The sequence below is a fragment of the Procambarus clarkii genome, chromosome 37 (assembly GCF_040958095.1).
Source record: "Procambarus clarkii isolate CNS0578487 chromosome 37, FALCON_Pclarkii_2.0, whole genome shotgun sequence".
NCBI lineage: Eukaryota > Metazoa > Arthropoda > Malacostraca > Decapoda > Cambaridae > Procambarus > Procambarus clarkii.
In genome coordinates this window covers 38,437,750-38,455,700 of record NC_091186.1, presented here as the reverse complement: position 1 = coordinate 38,455,700, position 17,951 = coordinate 38,437,750, and the positions used below count along the sequence as shown (strand labels likewise).

Sequence of the window (17,951 nt, the reverse complement as noted above, 5' to 3'; positions counted from 1 at the left end):
TAGGACTGAAAACAGATGTTTTTTTTCCACCAAGAGGGCTATAAACCCATGGAACCGCCTACCCGCTGAAGCCGTAAATGCCAAATTCCAGCTAAAAAATATAATTAAGACAATTGGCGGGCCCTTTAACAAGCCGCCGGCTTTCTGTCCTCTTCGAGGCCACTAGATAGTTAGTGGCCCTTGGGTAAATTCAGTAAATATATACAATAATTGTCAGCGCATCTTCCGAGCAACAAGGACAGCTACACAGTATCTCTTAGAATTACGTAGGTAAACAACAAATGTAACATATTTGTTTACTACAATGTCGATGCTGGCTGTAGAAGTTGAAAAAACATTGTTTTACTTCGAAATATACTAATTTTATAAGAAAATTCGACGTAAATAGGCGGCAGTAGAGCTCCGATAAGCCAGCGCTAAATCTTCAATATGAAGAATGTTGCTGCTCTCTGATTGGCCAAACAAAACACAGTAGTGACCTCTATCGGCACGCAGGTGAACCAACAATTTTCTTCCTAAGTATACCTTATTGAATCGCACCTAAGCATCTTCTTAGGGCGCACTTAGGAACCTTCGTAGCAAACCCACTTACAAAGAAATACACAGAGCTTCCTGAATCTAGGTCCTGGCTAACGGGGTCGAGTGTGTTAGGGTTATTGGAGTGAGCCAGCCCCCCCCACCCCCCACCCCCCACCCCCCATTTTGTATACACACACTGCTATACTGGTCACATAGTTCAACTGTCCATAATTCATAAGTAAAAATGTATTTGTTTAATTAATAAACAGGAAGCAATAAAACATGTTAATGATTATTAATTTATCTTAAGACTGTACACTTAACACAAAAATCAACATTTAATAGCATAAAGCTAAGATATAAATTTTAATATGGGTGGGAGACTTTGTTCGATGCTTTGTCAGCGAATTAACACGCTGACTTCATAACACACCTTTTCAAAAAGGTGACACCCCCAGGGTCAACACTTGCATTGAAGGAGCTTCAGCATATTTCAACAATCCTAAGTATTGTAGTACAGGATGATGATAGTGAGTGGTGTCCCAGAGAACATAAAGGTATAGTGCTTTTGAAAAATAGGTGAGATAACAGGAATGTGCCAAGGGAAGTGAAAAATTGGATGAGAAAAGTTGCCTTAGTGTTTCCAGTGCAGAGAAGAACATTCAAGATGGCCGCCGGCAAGAGGACATACAAAACAGTTTGATTTTGCTGGATTCAATGAAGAAAGCATTGATATAACCAGTCTATACAACAAGTTGGTAAAATTAGATACTATAGTGAACTCTCATGTAGAAATAATTAGTAAATTGAAAGAAAGTAATGACCATTTAAATAGCAAAGTTTTATGTCTTGAGGATGTAGTGAAAGACTTGTGCAAGGATAAGAATCAATTGGAAACAAATTGCAAAGCCATGGAAGAAGAAAATAAACTCTTAAAAATAGCAATGGAAGAAGTTAAAGTAAAGTTAAACATAAATGACTACAATAGGTTAGGTAAGGAAATTCAACAGGAGAAACAGCTTTTGTCAGCACAGATGGAGGAAGTTACACAGGGAATAGAACAGTGCAAGAAGGATATGCAACTCGCCTATGCACAAGTGGCCAAGGAGAAGGAAAAAATTGAAGAAGCAGTAAAAGAAGCCAAACACTGCAGCAACCAAGATAAAACAAACATTAGGCTGGAAGTGAGGAAAGAATTGGCATCTAACCCGAAGTTGGTACAAAACACAGTTGATCGGAGTAAGTCCTTGATAATTTTTGGTTGCAAAGAAAAGAAGATAACATCTAGGTCAGAAAGAGCTGTAGAAGAAGCGAAAGTAGTAGATAAAATAGTTGGCCTCGTGGAAGGTCTTACTACCATAGAGAATGTCTGCGACTACAGGAGAATAGGCAAGTATGTAAAATGGAAAGATCGACCTTTGAGGATCACCCTAAATGGTGCCAAACAGATGGAAGAAGTACTAAGGAATGCTAGAAAATTACAAAGTGATGAGGATGGGAAAGTGTGGTCGTTAAGACGAGATCTTTCAAAAGAAGACAGAGAGAAGCTGAAACTGAACCTCGCCGAGACAAAATGTTTAAATGAGAGCAGGAATGAAGAAGAAATCAATTCTTTTTTCTACAAAGTGATAGGGATAGGCAGACCAGTAAAGTGGTACATGAAGACAAACCAACAAAAGCGCATGAGAGAGGGGTAATGAAGAATAAGGAGAGGGGGAACAAGTTCCTGAAGATTGCATACACCAACATAGATGGAGTGAGATTGAAGATACTGGAGTTAAGTGATGTAATACAGCTGCAGACACCAGACATTGTTGCACTCACGGAGACAAAACTTGAAGATCCTATTTTAAATGAGGTCATATTCCCAAGGGGCTACTCAATTTGGAGACAGGACAGAAAAATTAGGAAAGGTGGTGGCATTGCTGTGCTGGTGAAAGAACACCTGAAGGTGAACGAAATAGTGACTGCCAATCCACAAGAAGTTGACATAATAGCACTAGAGATCTGCCATGAGGATGATAAACTAATGATCATAAATGCATATAGTCCACCGCCAAGCAGCACATGGTCAAAGGAGGAGCTAGATAGTAAACGAGAAGGTTTTATAACAATAATGAGAGAGATTATAGCGAGAGCAGATAACGATAGATCACGACTGTTGATAGTCAGCGACATCAACTTGAAATCCATAGACTGGAAAGCATATGAAGCTAAAACAGAAGATTTTTGGACCTGTAGATTTGTAGACCTCATCCTGGAAACATTCTTGTATCAATATGCTAAACAAGCTACGAGGATGAGGGAAGGGGATGTTCCCTCCATGCTAGATTTGATATTTACCAGGAAGGAGGAAGAGATATTTGACATTCAGTACATTCCTCCCTTGGGTAAAAGTGACCATGTCTTTTTGGGAATAAAATGTGCAATGCTTTATAATCTGGAAGAAAATAAGGAGAAAATAAGGTTGAAGCAGTTGAAAAACCTGACTTCAGGAGAGGACATTATGGCGATCTTAGAAATTTTTTTAGTGAGTATAATTGGACAGACTTGTTGCTAGGCAAGGAAGTGAATGAGATGTATGTCAAATTTTGTGAAATATATGATAAAGGCACAAAAAAATTTATACCAAAACAGAGATGCAGAACTAGGAAACAGGATTGGTTCAATAGAAATTGCGAGAAGGCCAGAGACCAAAAGACATAAAAATGGAATCAATACAGGAACAGGCCAAACCCCCAAACATACCAGCGATACAAAGATGCGAGAAACAACTACACGATAGTGAGGAGAGAGGCAGAAAGAAGTTTTGAAAAAGGGATTGCAGACAAATGTAAAACAGAACCAGGTCTATTCTATAAATTCATAAACAACAAATTGCAGGTAAAGGATAATATTCAAAGGTTGAAAATGGGAAATAGATTCACGGAAAATAAAAAGGAAATACAGTATCCACTCAATTTAATGGCCTATATGGGGCTGTACCCTGGTCGTTATTTCCGGAGTTCTGGTATTTCCGAAGTTAAGATGTCGGTAATTTTTCAAGTAACATTCAGGTAGGATATACTTTATACTGTATAACAAGTGGACCACACAACAAGTGAACCATATATACCAAACACCTCCTTCCCTCCCCTCCCTCAATGTCTTCCATCCCCTCCCTCATTATCTTCCATCCCCTCCCTCAATGCCTTCCATCCCCTCCCTCATTATCTTCCATCCCTCCCTCAATGCCTTCCATCCCCTCCCTCATTATCTTCCATCCCCTCCCTCATTATCTTCCATCCCCTCCCTCATTATCTTCCATCCCCTCCCTCATTATCTTCCATCCCCTCCCACATTATCTTCCACCCCCTCCCTCATTATCTTCCCTCCCCTCCCTCAATGTCTTCCATCCCCTCCCTCATTATCTTCCATCCCCTCCCTCATTATCTTCCACCCCCTCCCTCATTATCTTCCATCCCCTCCCTCACTGCGTTCCGCATAACTTGAGAACTGTAGGTGATGGAGGAAGGAGCTACTAACGGGGTCGAGGGAGCTACTATAGGGGTCGAGGCCTGGCTACTCAGACATCTGTCTCGCTCGCAGATGCCAGCTGTGCATAATTCATAAATAAAACTATATTTGTTTAATTAACAAATAGGAAACTATAAAACATGTTATTGATTAATAATGTATAGTTATATACGAAAATTAACATTTTGGCATAAATATTTTACAAGTAAGATTACAAAATTTAATACAGTATGGGGTGAGAGGTTTGGCACCATTGCCTTGGTAAGCAATTCTGCCCTCCGCCTTCCTTACCACCACCCCTCCCCCTGCCTCCCTCACCACCACCACCCCTCTCCCTGCCTCCCTCACCACCACCACCCCTCTCCCTGCCTCCCTCACCACCACCACCCCTCTCCCTGCCTCCCTCACCACCACAACCCCTCCCCCTGCCTCCCTCACCACCACCACCCCTCCCCCTGCCTCCCTCACCACCACCACCCCTCTCCCTGCCTCCCTCACCACCACCACCCCTCTCCCTGCCTCCCTCACCACCACCACCCCTCCCCCTGCCTCCCTCACCACCACCACCCCTCTCCCTGCCTCCCTCACCACCACCACCCCTCCCCCTGCCTCCCTCACCACCACCACCCCTCTCCCTGCCTCCCTCACCACCACCACCCCTCCCCCTGCCTCCCTCACCACCACCACCCCTCTCCCTGCCTCCCTCACCACCACCACCCCTCTCCCTGCCTCCCTCACCACCACCACCCCTCTCCCTGCCTCCCTCACCACCACCACCCCTCTCCCTGCCTCCCTCACCACCACCACCCCTCCCCCTGCCTCCCTCACCACCACCACCCCTCTCCCTGCCTCCCTCACCACCACCACCCCTCCCCCTGCCTCCCTCACCACCACCACCCCTCTCCCTGCCTCCCTCACCACCACCACCCCTCTCCCTGCCTCCCTCACCACCACCACCCCTCTCCCTGCCTCCCTCACCACCACCACCCCTCCCCCTGCCTCCCTCACCACCACCACCCCTCTCCCTACCTCCCTCACCACCACCACCCCTCCCCCTGCCTCCCTCACCACCACCACCCCTCTCCCTGCCTCCCTCACCACCACCACCCCTCCCCCTGCCTCCCTCACCACCACCACCCCTCTCCCTGCCTCCCTCACCACCACCACCCCTCCCCCTGCCTCCCTCACCACCACCACCCCTCTCCCTACCTCCCTCACCACCACCACCCCTCCCCCTGCCTCCCTCACCACCACCACCCCTCACCCTGCCTCCCTCACCACCACCACCCCTCCCCCTGCCTCCCTCACCACCACCACCCCTCTCCCTGCCTCCCTCACCACCACCACCCCTCCCCCTGCCTCCCTCACCACCACCTCCCCTCTCCCTACCTCCCTCACCACCACCACCCCTCCCCCTGCCTCCCTCACCACCACCACCCCTCTCCCTGCCTCCCTCACCACCACCACCCCTCCCCCTGCCTCCCTCACCACCACCACCCCTCTCCCTGCCTCCCTCAACACCACCCCTCTCCCTGCCTCCCTCAACACCACTCCTCTCCCTACCTCCCTCAAAACCACTCCTCTCCCTCCCTCACTACCACCACCAATACTCTCCCTACCACCCTCACCACCACCCCCAACACTCTCCCCCTCAATGCCTCCCTCAACGCCACCCCTCCCCCTGCCTCCCTCAACACCACTCCTCTCCCTACCTCCCTTAAAACCACTCCTCTCCCTCCCTCACTACCACCACCAATACTCTCACCACCACCCCCAACACTCTCCCTGCCTCTCCCCCTCAATGCCTCCCTCCATCAATCACTGCCTCCCATCCCTCCCTCAAGGCCTTGGAGGTCGGTGGCCTGTTGCCACATGAGGGGCCGCCGATGCCAAAACAAACTCAATACCGACCTTCGGTAATATCGACCGCCAGACTGGTATATGAGGGTCCAGATACCGATCTCCCAAACCGGTCGTTATTACCGGCAGATCGGTATAAAAGAGGCCGTTAAATTGAGTGGATACTGTACGTGAAACATTAAACGAAAAATTCCAAAGTGTGTTCGTACAAAATGAAGTCTTCAGGGAACCAGACACAATAAGAATTCCAGAGAACAACATAGAGCACATAGAGGTGTCTAGAAACGAAGTGGAAAAAATGCTCAAGGACCTAAGTAAGAACAAAGCAGTTGATCCAGATGGAGTTTCACCATGGTTTCTGAGAGAATGTGCACTTGAGCTCAGCATTCCACTTCAACTGATTTTTCATTTTTCAGGTTTACAGGAGTTGTAGCTGATGTGTGGAAAAAGGCTAACATAGTTCCAATCTACAAATGTGGAAGCAGGGAAGACCCCCTTAATTATAGACCTGTATCATTGACAAGGGTAATAGTCAAAATATTGGAAAAAAAAAATAATTAAAACTAAATGGGTAGAATACCTGGAGAAAAACGATATAATATCAGACAGACAGTATGGTTTTCGATATGGAAGATCCTGTGTAATGAACTTACTCAGTTTTTATGATCGAGCCACAGAGATTTTACAGGAAAGAGATGGTTGGGTTGACTGCATCTATCTGGACCTAAAAAAGGCTTTCGACAGAGTTCCCCATAAGAGGTTGGTCTGGAAATTGGAACATATTGGAGGGTGACAGGTAAGCTTCTAACATGGATGAAAAATTTCCTAACTGACAGAAAAATGAGGGCCGTAAACTGAGGCAAAGTATCAGATTGGAGGAATGTCACGAGTGGAGTACCACAGGGTTCAGCTATCGCACCGGTAATGTTCATTGTCTACATAAACGATCTACCTGTGGGAATACAGAATTATATGAACATGTTTGCTGATGATGCTAAGATAATAGGAAAGATAAGAAACCTAGATGATTGTTATGTTTTTCAAGAAGACCTGGACAAAATAAGTATATGGAGCACCACTTGGCAAATGAAATTTAATGTGAATAAATGCCATGTTATGGAATGTGGAACTAGAGAACATAGACCCCACACAACCTATAAATTATGTGAGAAATCTTTAAAGAATTCTGAAAAAAAAGGGATCTAGGGGTGGTTCTAGATAGAAAACTGTCACCTGAGGACCACATTAAGAACATTGTGCGAGGAGCCTATACTACGCTTTCTAACTTCAGAATTGCTTTTAAATACATGGATGGAGAAATACTAAAGAAATTGTTCACGACTTTTGTTAGACCAAAGCTGGAATATGCAGCGGTTGTATGGTGCTCATATCATAAGAAGCACATCAACAAACTGGAAAAGGTGCAACGACATGCCACTAAGTGGCTCCCAGAACTGAAGGACAAGAGCTAAGAGGAGAGTTTAGAGGCATTAAATATGCAAAACTAGAGGATAGAAGAAAAAGAGGCAATATGATCACTACGTTCAAAATGTAACAAGAATCGATAAAATTGATAGGGAAGAATTCTGAGACCTGGAACTTCAAGAACTAGAGGTCATAGATTTAAACTAACGAAACAAAGCTGCCGGAGAAATATAAGAAAATTCACTTTTGTAAATAGAGTGGTAGACGGTTGGAACAAGTTAGGTGAGAAGGTGGTGGAGGCCAAAACCGTCAGTAATTTCAAAGCGTTATATGACAAAGAGTGCTGGAAAGACGGGACACCACGAGCGTAGCTTTCATCCTGTAACTACACTTTTGGTAATTACACATCCCTCACTACCTCTCCTCCACTGACTGGACTGGACTGATTGACTTGACTGACTTGACTGACTGACTTGACAGCTCCATCCATGCCTGCCTTTGGATAACTTAAGTTTGCAAACCAAGTGGTTGTCTGTACAAACATTTTTGGAAATGGTCGCTTTTGAACTCACGCGGTGAAAAAGTATGTTAATCCAGAAAACCGGCTAATCTGGCATGGGATCCTACCCATATAGTCCGGATTAGCGGGTTTATACAGAAATCTGCATAAGATGATGGTCCCAAAACAACAACGAAAGGAAGGAGAGGACAACCCTATCAGAGACCTACGCAGGGATAAGAAATAACGGAAGGACCGCCAGGAAACTTCATACTGCCACAGAGACGAAGCATGCAGGTGGGACACCATTATCGAAGCCACCTGATCACCATACAAACGGAGATAGACCCACATCAAAAAGACCGGACATGAAGACTCAAGGAGAAGATAGAACCAGCTACGTAACGAACCGGTCCGATCTACTGAAAGAGGCAGAGCCACGGGAAGACCCGCGGGGTTCAGACATCGAGCAAGCAGCACCTGAAACCAAGGCTGGGCCGGCCACCAAGGAGCTAAGAGGACTACTCTCCCTTGGTAGTCTCCAAGCGAGTTAGGACCTGGAGTAACAGCTGAACCAGGGTGAAGAGGTACAGGAAACCCCACCTTGACCAATCCTGCCTGAAGGCGTCAACCCTGACAGCCATGCAGTTGGGGAAGGGTGCCACATATAATGGGAGGCGCCCCAACTATGCAGATGCGAAGAGGTCCACCTCCAGGAGCCCGTATGTCCGGCAGAGCCAATTGAACGAGTCAGCGTCGACTGTCCATTCCGTGGACAGTGGAATGAACCACGACAGGCCGTCCGCCAGGACGTTGGACACTCCCCCAAACATGAACTGCCAGAAGAGCCTAACACTGAGAACTCAGCAGACGAGTCACCCGAAGCGACCAGCCCCAATGAGCCAAGGACCACATCGAACCCCGGCAATGAACCACTGGGGAGCAGTCCAAATGGAGCCTGACCATCGATCCACGAGCAACCTGAACCCTACAAAGTGACAGCCACACCGCCGCGAACTCCCACACCAAGCTGTGGATCAGGAAGGAAAGACCTCACCGCCCCTGGCCGGTCCTCTGAGCACTGGTCACAAAGCCCCCAGACTAGAGACAATGCGTCCATGAACATATTGAGCGAGGGCTCGGGTAGGCAGCAAGGCAGTGAACCCCCATAAAACCCAAAGGAAGTCGGCGACTCAGCAACTGATGCAAGGCCCCCAGAGGCCAAACCCAGCGATCGCGAGAGAGGCCGAAGGGATGACCCCAAAGGAATCAGAACAGCCAACGAAGCCAAACCCGACCCGGTGGGTAGACCACTGCTAAGCTCAGACTCCCGCACAAACCCTCGAGCAACCGCCACGTGACCCGGGAGCCCCCCAGAAACAGGCGAAGGCGGGACTGCTGCCAAAGGGCCTCCGGAGGAAGAGACAAGGAAGCACTCCGAGAGTCCCACATAAGACCCAGCCAAGACCGAACCTGAGAGGGAACCAGATGGGACTTCTCCAGCTCACCAGGAACCCGAATCAGGCGAGCTGGGAAAAAAAACAAATCCCTGGCGAGCAGACATGTGGACTGGCTGGGAGCCCACACCAGCCAGTCATCGAGGTAGGCCAAAACCTGAACCCTTAAGAGAAGCAGATGGGCCACCACGACCTGGGTAAGGCGTGTGAACACGCAAGGTGCCAGATTCAAGCAGAATGGAAGGCAATGAAAATGGTAAGCCTGATGCCCCACAACAAAACCAAGCCAGTCCCTGAACCCCAGATGAATTGGGACATGCCAATATGCATCCCGGAGTCAAGGGACACCATCCAAGTGCCCGGCTCCAAGAAAAGACAGACCTGGGACAGAGTAGACATCTGAAAGGAGGGGCAGGAGACCCAAGGGTTCAGACAGAACAAGTCCAGAATGAACTGCAGGTCTGCACAGTCCCGTTTCAGAACCGGAAACATGCGGGACCCACCTGAGGGACCCACCCACCAGCCCCGAACCCCCTAAAGGAGGAGGGGCCATCCAACACCACCGCAGGCCATCAGAAACGATATGAAAAGCCCATTATGAGCAGAGCGATCACCACGCTAACCAGCCGTCGTCAGTTCCGAAGGCTGTGTCGTCCCCAAAACTGGCACCACTGGCCTACCACGACAAGAGGAACCCCAAGCCCTGGCACAACCCTACTGGGAAGACCTCCCCACAGGCCCCCTGGAAAACAAACAAGTTCGACATGGGACGGCAACCGGAAAAATCTACCTAAAGATACTGCACCACCGCAGACTCTGCAAACAGCAAAGGACAAACAGGCAAAGAAACCTAAGAACCAGAGCCCAAGCGGATTCCACGGATTGAACGATCACCGCCTGCCAACATGCGAGATCAGAAACAAAAAACAGACACCACATCCCACACGATCAACGCGAACAGCTTCAACAGGGCAGACGATGCCCGCACTGCCAAAACCAACGCAATAGACCCAGGATCGGTCCCTAGTGCCTCCATGTCCTCCTCAAGTCAATTCAAAGACCGCTAGAGAAGGGAAAAGAACCGCAAGACCAACACCAAAAGGCTACGGGCGCAAAAATCCTCAGCAACCAGGGCAGCTAAAAGGGTGGGAACCTGCATGTGAAGCTGCACAATGCCGACATCCCGAGGAAGGGCAGGGGCGAACAAGCACGCATTGAGGTGCTCAAAGTTGTCCCCCAAGTAAACCTGAACAACCGTAAGAGCCTCCTGCACCTCATGAGGCGGGATGCGAGAGGCCAAAAACCTCCGGAAGGCCTGGAATGAAGCACACAAGGAAACACAGAACCGAATCCCGGGAGGGGTCGACGCCATATCAAACTCGTACAGGGAGGGAAGATAAGAAAACCCTACCCCTCTGTAACAAGCCCTGCTCAGAGAGTACCAAAAACCAAGCGGGGTGTAATGGGCCCAAGCCTCCCAAGTCAACCCCTCCACCCGCCCCGGGAGCCTCCACATCAGGCCCCGGGGCTGAGCCGTCCTCCAAGCCCCCTGCCTCAAAAGAAAAGGCAGAAGCCACCGGAAAAGCTGTAATAAAGAGGGCCCACTGGTCAAACCCAGAAGCACCAACTGAAGGAACAGGCTTGAATGCCTCCATCGTCGCACAGGAAGGGGCATCCCCTGAAACTGTCAGAGTCTCAACACCAACTAAACCCTACCCCGACTCTGAAACTCTCAGACACATTGGAGCCAGAAGCAAGGGGGAGGGGGGAGGAACAAGACGAACAACAGCAGGGGAAGGACAAGGGGGCACTAACGAAACCAAAGTCGAAACGACTAACACCTCCCAAATTTGGGTCCCTATAACCAAACATGGGGCAGTCTCAGGGCTTCCAGGTGAGCATCCAACCTAGTATCCAACCTCCATCAGACCACTGAGCCACATGGGGTTTTCCAGGGCCCTTTGTCGTGTATTCTCACCAGGGGAAGCCTAGACTAGGTACTGCTAACCAGCGCCAAAAATTACCAAAACAAACTGCAAATTGCTGAACTCCCGGGACATGTACACTCACGGGTACCTAGTAGAGGACCACCAAGATATAATTGGGGCGAGGACTAAAACCAAGGGGTAGACCCCCCACCAGGCAGGAAAACAAAAACAATAAAAAAACAAAAAATCACGCAGGAGTACAACGTGCCCAGGCGGAACAGAGCCGGCCACTATGAGTAGATGACAACTAGCTGCACAGTACCTTGCATCCCAACCAGTGACGAAAACTACCTCCTTCCCAGAGGCAAAGAGGGGGTGCATGAAGCACCCCAATTGACTCCAATGGAGGGTAATCACCGAGCAGCAAAAGCACACAGCAGCGGTAGACCTCAAAGGTGATTTGTGGAAGGTAGCCCCAAGCTCCATGGGCAGTACTTACAGGCAGTACTCTAGGGCTACCTACCTAGGGAAGGTAACCCTAGGTGCAAGCAGACCGAGTACTGGTAAAAGTACTCCTGGCTCGCACACCACCACAGGACAGGACCACATCACAAGGCACAGCACTGGAAAATTCAGAGCCAGAGTCGCACAACCATCCAGGAAGCACATCAGCCACAGAACTGGTGTGTGGATAGCTGGCACGGGGGTCTGGGGCTCCCCTACGTCCTCCCGGAGAGGGGGGGTTGCTGCGCAGATGGCAGCACGGTGACGGTTGTGACATGCTCGTTTGCTCATTTTTCATTTGGGGAGTTCTGTCCAATAGTTCGGCTTCCAGTAGCAATCTTTTAACCAGAATAGAGGTTTGTTTTGGGATGCCTACTTTTCTGGGTGCATTACCCGGTCGATGGCAGATATAGAATGCTTCCAACTACAGGGGGTTTCTATAGACCATTGCTCGTCGTGCCTTTCTGAGGGGAGGCCAGGTTCTGGCTCGTGGTCAGTGTTAGGCCTAGAACTCCATTCGCTTGACTGATGCAAGGGTCTAATACATTCATATCAGCCCGGATAGCTCAGTGAAGCCGAAGGGGCTCCCCCCAGAAAGTTTCCTATATATAAAGTCTACTCTCATCTTGATGTGTCTCCATGTCAAAAGTGTTTATATAGAGGCAATACTACACTCAGTTGGGTGAGAACAATGTGACCTTCAGCAGCGTACCTTCACTGAGGTGTGGACAGTCCTGACATTAGGGAAGAGTGTCTGGCACTTCTCCATCCAATCTTCTATCTTCATGCTGCACTCATCAGCTGTGTCTATGGTTGTGTCAACCTCCTGTGGGGTGTTGACTGTGTCGAGGCTCCCCAACATGGCCTGCAGCTGAGTCTTCCCTTCCTCTCCATGTGTTGTCATATCCACCACACTGGTATCCTCCAGTTCCAAGAGCTTCATTGCTGACTTGTTCTGCTCTACCAGAGCATAGAGTTTGTCCTGGAGCTGCAGGTGATGAGTCTTCCAGTCCCCCAGCTGCCCCCGGTACTCCCCCAGCTGGGACAGTACCTCTTCACAGCTAGTAATGAGGCTGCTGATGATGCTCTTCTGCTCCTCCACCATGGAACGTAACTTCTTGCCGATTCCTCTCGCAGGAGTTTTAATGAGTTTTGCTGGTACTGTTTCCCCTGGCACAACCTCAATACCTTTTAGTTTTCTGATAAGAGCCTCCATACCATAACTGATTGGGAAGTGAGTAGCAGCTGTGGCAGCGTGCTGGGCCCGGCAGCTGGGGCAGGTCACCTGACCATTCTTGATAGCATTGTCAATACACTGGGAGCAGAATGCGTGGCCGCACGGCAGTGTGCGAGGCCGTAGCTGAGTGTCGTCATAATCGTTAAAACACACTGAACATTCCTCTGGCTTGTTATCCTGTGGAAAAGAATATTTGGTTAAGCTAGATGTAGTTGCAACAAAAAGTAATATTACAGTATTGTACTGTATTTATCAATACAAATTATATAATATTTACATAATTTCCTTGTACAGAGGAACCTCAATATTTGCATTGCTTCCAATTCACACGTTACAGTATTCAGACACTGTGTTCATGTTCGGTATTCATCCGTTTGCACGGCATTCAGAAGTAAACATGCATCCCTGATGCTTCAGTTTCACCATAGCTGTTGTTCACTACACAACCCACTACACTTTTCTCTTGGATATTTTGGATATGTTTGATATTCTTAGTGTAAATAAGTCACCATGTCACTTATGAAGTTAGTGATAAGGGCCAAGCAAAAAAAAAAAAAAAGTTATATTCTTCATCATGATACAGATGAAGAAAGAATTCGTAGCTGAATATGAAAGTGGTGCCCGTGTGTCTGCTCTTGATACAGAGTTTGGTATTCCTAAATCAAGTTCTCTAATAAAAGGAATGTGTGCAAAATGGCAAACATTTTCATGAAAATTATCACCCTGACAAACCGTGTTATAAACCTGTTGAATGACAATGCCATGTCTCATTTTAGAAACATCTTAACCACTGGGCTGCTCGGCTTCCGAATACGGCACTACAACCCCGTGCATAGGAAATAAATTCTCTGGATTTTTTTTTTTTTTAATGTCAAAAACCTTTCCCTGAGTATGGATACGTTAGCAAAAGGTCGAAATTGTACAGGGGTACCTCGGTTTAAGAGTTTAATCCGTTCCTGGAGACAGCTCGCATTCTGAAAACTCGTAAACCGAAGCTAATTTCCCCATAAGAAATAATGGGAAATGAATTAATCGGTTCCTGACTACCCAAAAAACCAGCGTTGAATGTAATGAAACGCCATTTTCTGGGTGAGACCCGGAGGCTCCCCGGAGCTTTACCGGCTGATATGCTAATGTCAGACTTTGGCATCAGTCATGTGTATGGAGTTCTAGGGCCTACCGGGGACCACGAGCCAGAACCTGGCCCCCTCAGAGAGGCAAGGGGAGCAATGGCCTATAGAAACCCCCGTGTGGTTGGAAACATTCTATGTCTGCCATCGACCGGGTCAAGCATCCAGAAAGGTAAGCATTCCAAAACAAACCCCTATTCTGGTGAAAATTGCTACCTAAGCCGAACTAGTGGATAGAACTCTTCAACAGAAAACAAGGAAACTAGTATGACGTCATACGTCACCGCGCCGCTGTCTGCGCAGCTCCCCCCTCCCCAGGAGGGGGAAGGGGGAGCCCCAGACCTCCCACGCCGGCTATCCACCCACCAGTTCTGAGGCTGGATGTCAAAACACGCGAAAAACGCCGACCGGAGGGAGGGAGGGTTGCCGGGGAGCCTCCGGGTCTCACCCAGAAAATGGCGTTTCATTACATTCAACGCTGGTTTTCTGGGGGGAGCCCCGTCGGCTCCCCGGAGCTAACTACCCACAGAGGAAGGTCAAAGGGACAAAACCGGGAGGCGGACACCACGCACCCCCCAAGGAGGCGAGACAACTGGCAGCAAATGCCAACCCAAGGCGCCCAACGCTAAAACCGAAGGAGCAAGAAAACTCAGCGAACCGACCCCCAGAGGCAAAGGCCCAAAGGAAAGAGCCGACGAAAAAACACACCGGAACCGAAGGGGCACTACCAACCGAGGAGAAGACAGAGCACGCTGACCAGAGACCAGGATGGTGCAAGCGGCGCACGAACAGGCTGGAGGTGAAACGACGCACAAGACAGCTGACTAACGGTGCAGAAGCAACACCAAGACCGAAAGCAAGCTGAAGCGGCTCCGCCTGCGCCGCACGAAAAGAGGCGACAGTATGTGGCAAGACGACGGCCCCCAACCCCCACTAGAAAACGAAGCCGAGAGTAAACCAAGCCAACAGGAGTAACCACCTAAGAAGGGACAGGAAAAGGAAGGACCGCCAAAATACCCCATACTGCCGCCAAGAGAAGCACGCAGGTGGGACACCTACCACGAAGCCACCCGACCACCAACCGGAGGCAAGACCACAAGGCAGAACATAAGCAGCCCTGACAAGGCCCCCCCGAGCCCAGGAAAAAGGCGGAGCCGCGAGAAGATCTCGGGCGCGACCACCGAAACCCAGGCGGCACAAGGAGATGGAACGTCTGCCGAACAGAAAAACTCCCCAAAGCATGCAAGCCCGCCAGGAGTTCAGAAACGACGGGTCCGACGCGAGACATCGCAAGAACCCCCCCCCCCCCCCCAAAAAAAAAAAAAAAAAAAAAAAAAAAAAAAAAAAAAAAAAAAAAAAAAAAAAAAAAAAAAACGGCAGGGCAGGAAAACCAAAGAAGGCGGAAGGGCCGCCGCCAGAACAGGACCCGAACCAAGGGGCACGAACAACTGCAATAGACCGAGACAAATAAGCACATCACAGGACACAGGCTGACCAACGCCTAAGAATACACGCAGAACATCCCTGCTGCAGAGGAGGCAGGAAGAAAGAGCAGAAGCACAAAAAACCCCAGGAGAACAACCAGGGGTGGACAATCAGGCAGGGACAAAAACCGCACGCAATCCCCAGGCACAAAACAGCAGCAAAGTGCCACTCCACAACCGGACACAGGAACAAGGACACGCCACCGTGAAACACGGTACCAATGCACACGTGCAGCAGCAACAGCAACTTGTAAATAGCAACTCCCCTCTGCAAAGGCAGAGAACGGAGCAGGCAGACCCCAGACAGGGCCAACGGAGACACTACAAAAACCTTGCAGGCCCAGAAACCTGCACCAGGCGACCGACGGCGGAGAAACCCCGCTCGATACCTGCTGGATGAGGTACTGGGAGCTCTTTTACACCTGAAGCCCGGTCCAAGGCTAGGCCAGACCGGCCAGAGGATGGCCCACCAGGCAGCTGCTAGGAGCAGTCCACCGGCCCACATACCCCCACAACCAGGACGGGCCGGAACTGCCACACGAAAACAGGCCAGTGCGCCCTGGAAGTCCACGGACGAACCAGCAGGCTTATGCTCGCAAGTAGGTCGTGTAACAAGCACAGACCACTGATGGTAATACAGTGTCCCCCAAAAGTGCCAATAGCACCACTGCACTCCACTGGTACTATCCCGCAAGTTCTACCAGATAGGCGGGACCCAAGAGCCAGAGCTCAAATCCTGCAAGCACAGCCAGGAGCCTTACCAGGTGAGTACAGAACCAACCCTACAACCCCCACACCTCACAACATTAAAAAGGGAGGGTCCCCTGAATGACACCAGCATGGGTTGGACATGCACATGAGGGGGGACAGGAAGGGGTGATAAGGGACAGTCACTGGTGTGCGAACGGTCTCAGTCGTACAAAATAAACCTAAATAAAGACAGGTATAGAAACACCGCCGCATCCAGCGCCCGGCCAAAAGACGCCAGACTGCAGAAACTCACCTGGCGAATGGTGGCACGAACTGGACACGACTCAACCGTGCCCAGAAGAACTTGAGAGCACCGCCAGGTGAAGACGCCAGAGCCGGACCCTGCCGGACCCGCAGGAGAACAGGGAGAGGCGAAGGAGGCGGTCCACACCCATGACAGGGAAAACCGCGGTGTCCTCCCCACAACAGGGAACCAGGACACCCCCGGCGCGAAGGGGCACATACCGCAGCCAGGGAGAAGAACGAGAGGCGAAGCACTGAAGCAAAAAAGGGCGCAAAACCCCAGCACTGAAACACCGCCCAGACCAAAACAAACTCCACGGCGCATGCGCAGAACACGCTGGCCGCTGGCCGAACCGCACACCCTCCCTGCGGGAAGGCGCCAGCCAGGACTACTGCACGAGAAAAGGAGCCAAAAGAGGAAGCAGGAACAAGAAAACCGGCCAAAGAAGCAAAGAGCCCAAAAAGGAATCCAACCGGGCGACAAGTAGCCCAACCGGGCGACAAGTAGCCCAACCGGGCGACAAGCAGCCCAACCGGGCGACAAGCAGCCCAACCGGGCGACAAGTAGCCCAACCGGGCGACAAGTAGCCCAACCGGGCGACAAGTAGCCCAACCGGGCGACAAGTAGCCCAACCGGGCGACAAGTAGCCCAACCGGGCGACAAGTAGCCCAACCGGGCGACAAGTAGCCCAACCGGGCGACAAGTAGCCCAACCGGGCGACAAGTAGCCCAACCGGGCGACAAGTAGCCCAACCGGGCGACAAGTAGCCCAACCGGGCGACAAGTAGCCCAACAGGGCGACAAGTAGCCCAACAGGGCGACAAGTACGAGGAGCCGACAGACGTTCCAATAATGCGGGAAGTAGCGAAAAACCTTCCCGTACCCTCGAGAACACAGAAGCCAACACTAGTCCCGAAGGCACACGAAGGCGCAGGCGCACCCGAGATCAGAAGTCACGCAGAACCCCACCGAACGGGGAAACATGACAAAAACACCGTCCCAAAAAGGGGGGGAGAGGAAACATCCACCCACAGGACGGAACCAACCGACTCAAAGGCCAAGGAACCGAGCCCAGGGGGGGGCCGACATCCAACAGCACTTACGGCGAGTGGGGAGGAAAGACCCCACTCCGCGTAACCACAAGCCCCGCCTAGAGGGGGATAAAAAACCCCCACGGGGTCTAACGGGGCCAAGGCCCCCCCAAGTCAGCCCCTCCCCAGCCCCGGGAACCTACACGACAGGCCCCGGGGCCGAGCCGTTCCCCCAAAGCCCCGGCCGTACCAGAAAACCGGGGCAGCCGAGAAAACACTAAGGAAGGGAGCCCACTGGCAGACTCATACAACACGGCTGGAGGAACAGGCCCAAATGCCCCCGTCACTACCCCGGAAGGGGAATTCCC

At 50.3% G+C, this 17,951-nt stretch overlaps 1 protein-coding gene across 1 annotated transcript in view; it reads right to left on the bottom strand.

Moving 5' to 3' along the window:
- Nucleotides 1-17,951, bottom strand: part of LOC138371910 (uncharacterized) — a 163,826-nt gene that overhangs the window by 34,375 nt on the left and 111,500 nt on the right. The window contains exon 2 of the mRNA XM_069336960.1: nt 12,421-13,122. Coding sequence (XP_069193061.1) covers nt 12,421-13,122 — 702 coding nt within the window. The remainder of the gene's footprint in view (nt 1-12,420; nt 13,123-17,951) is intronic.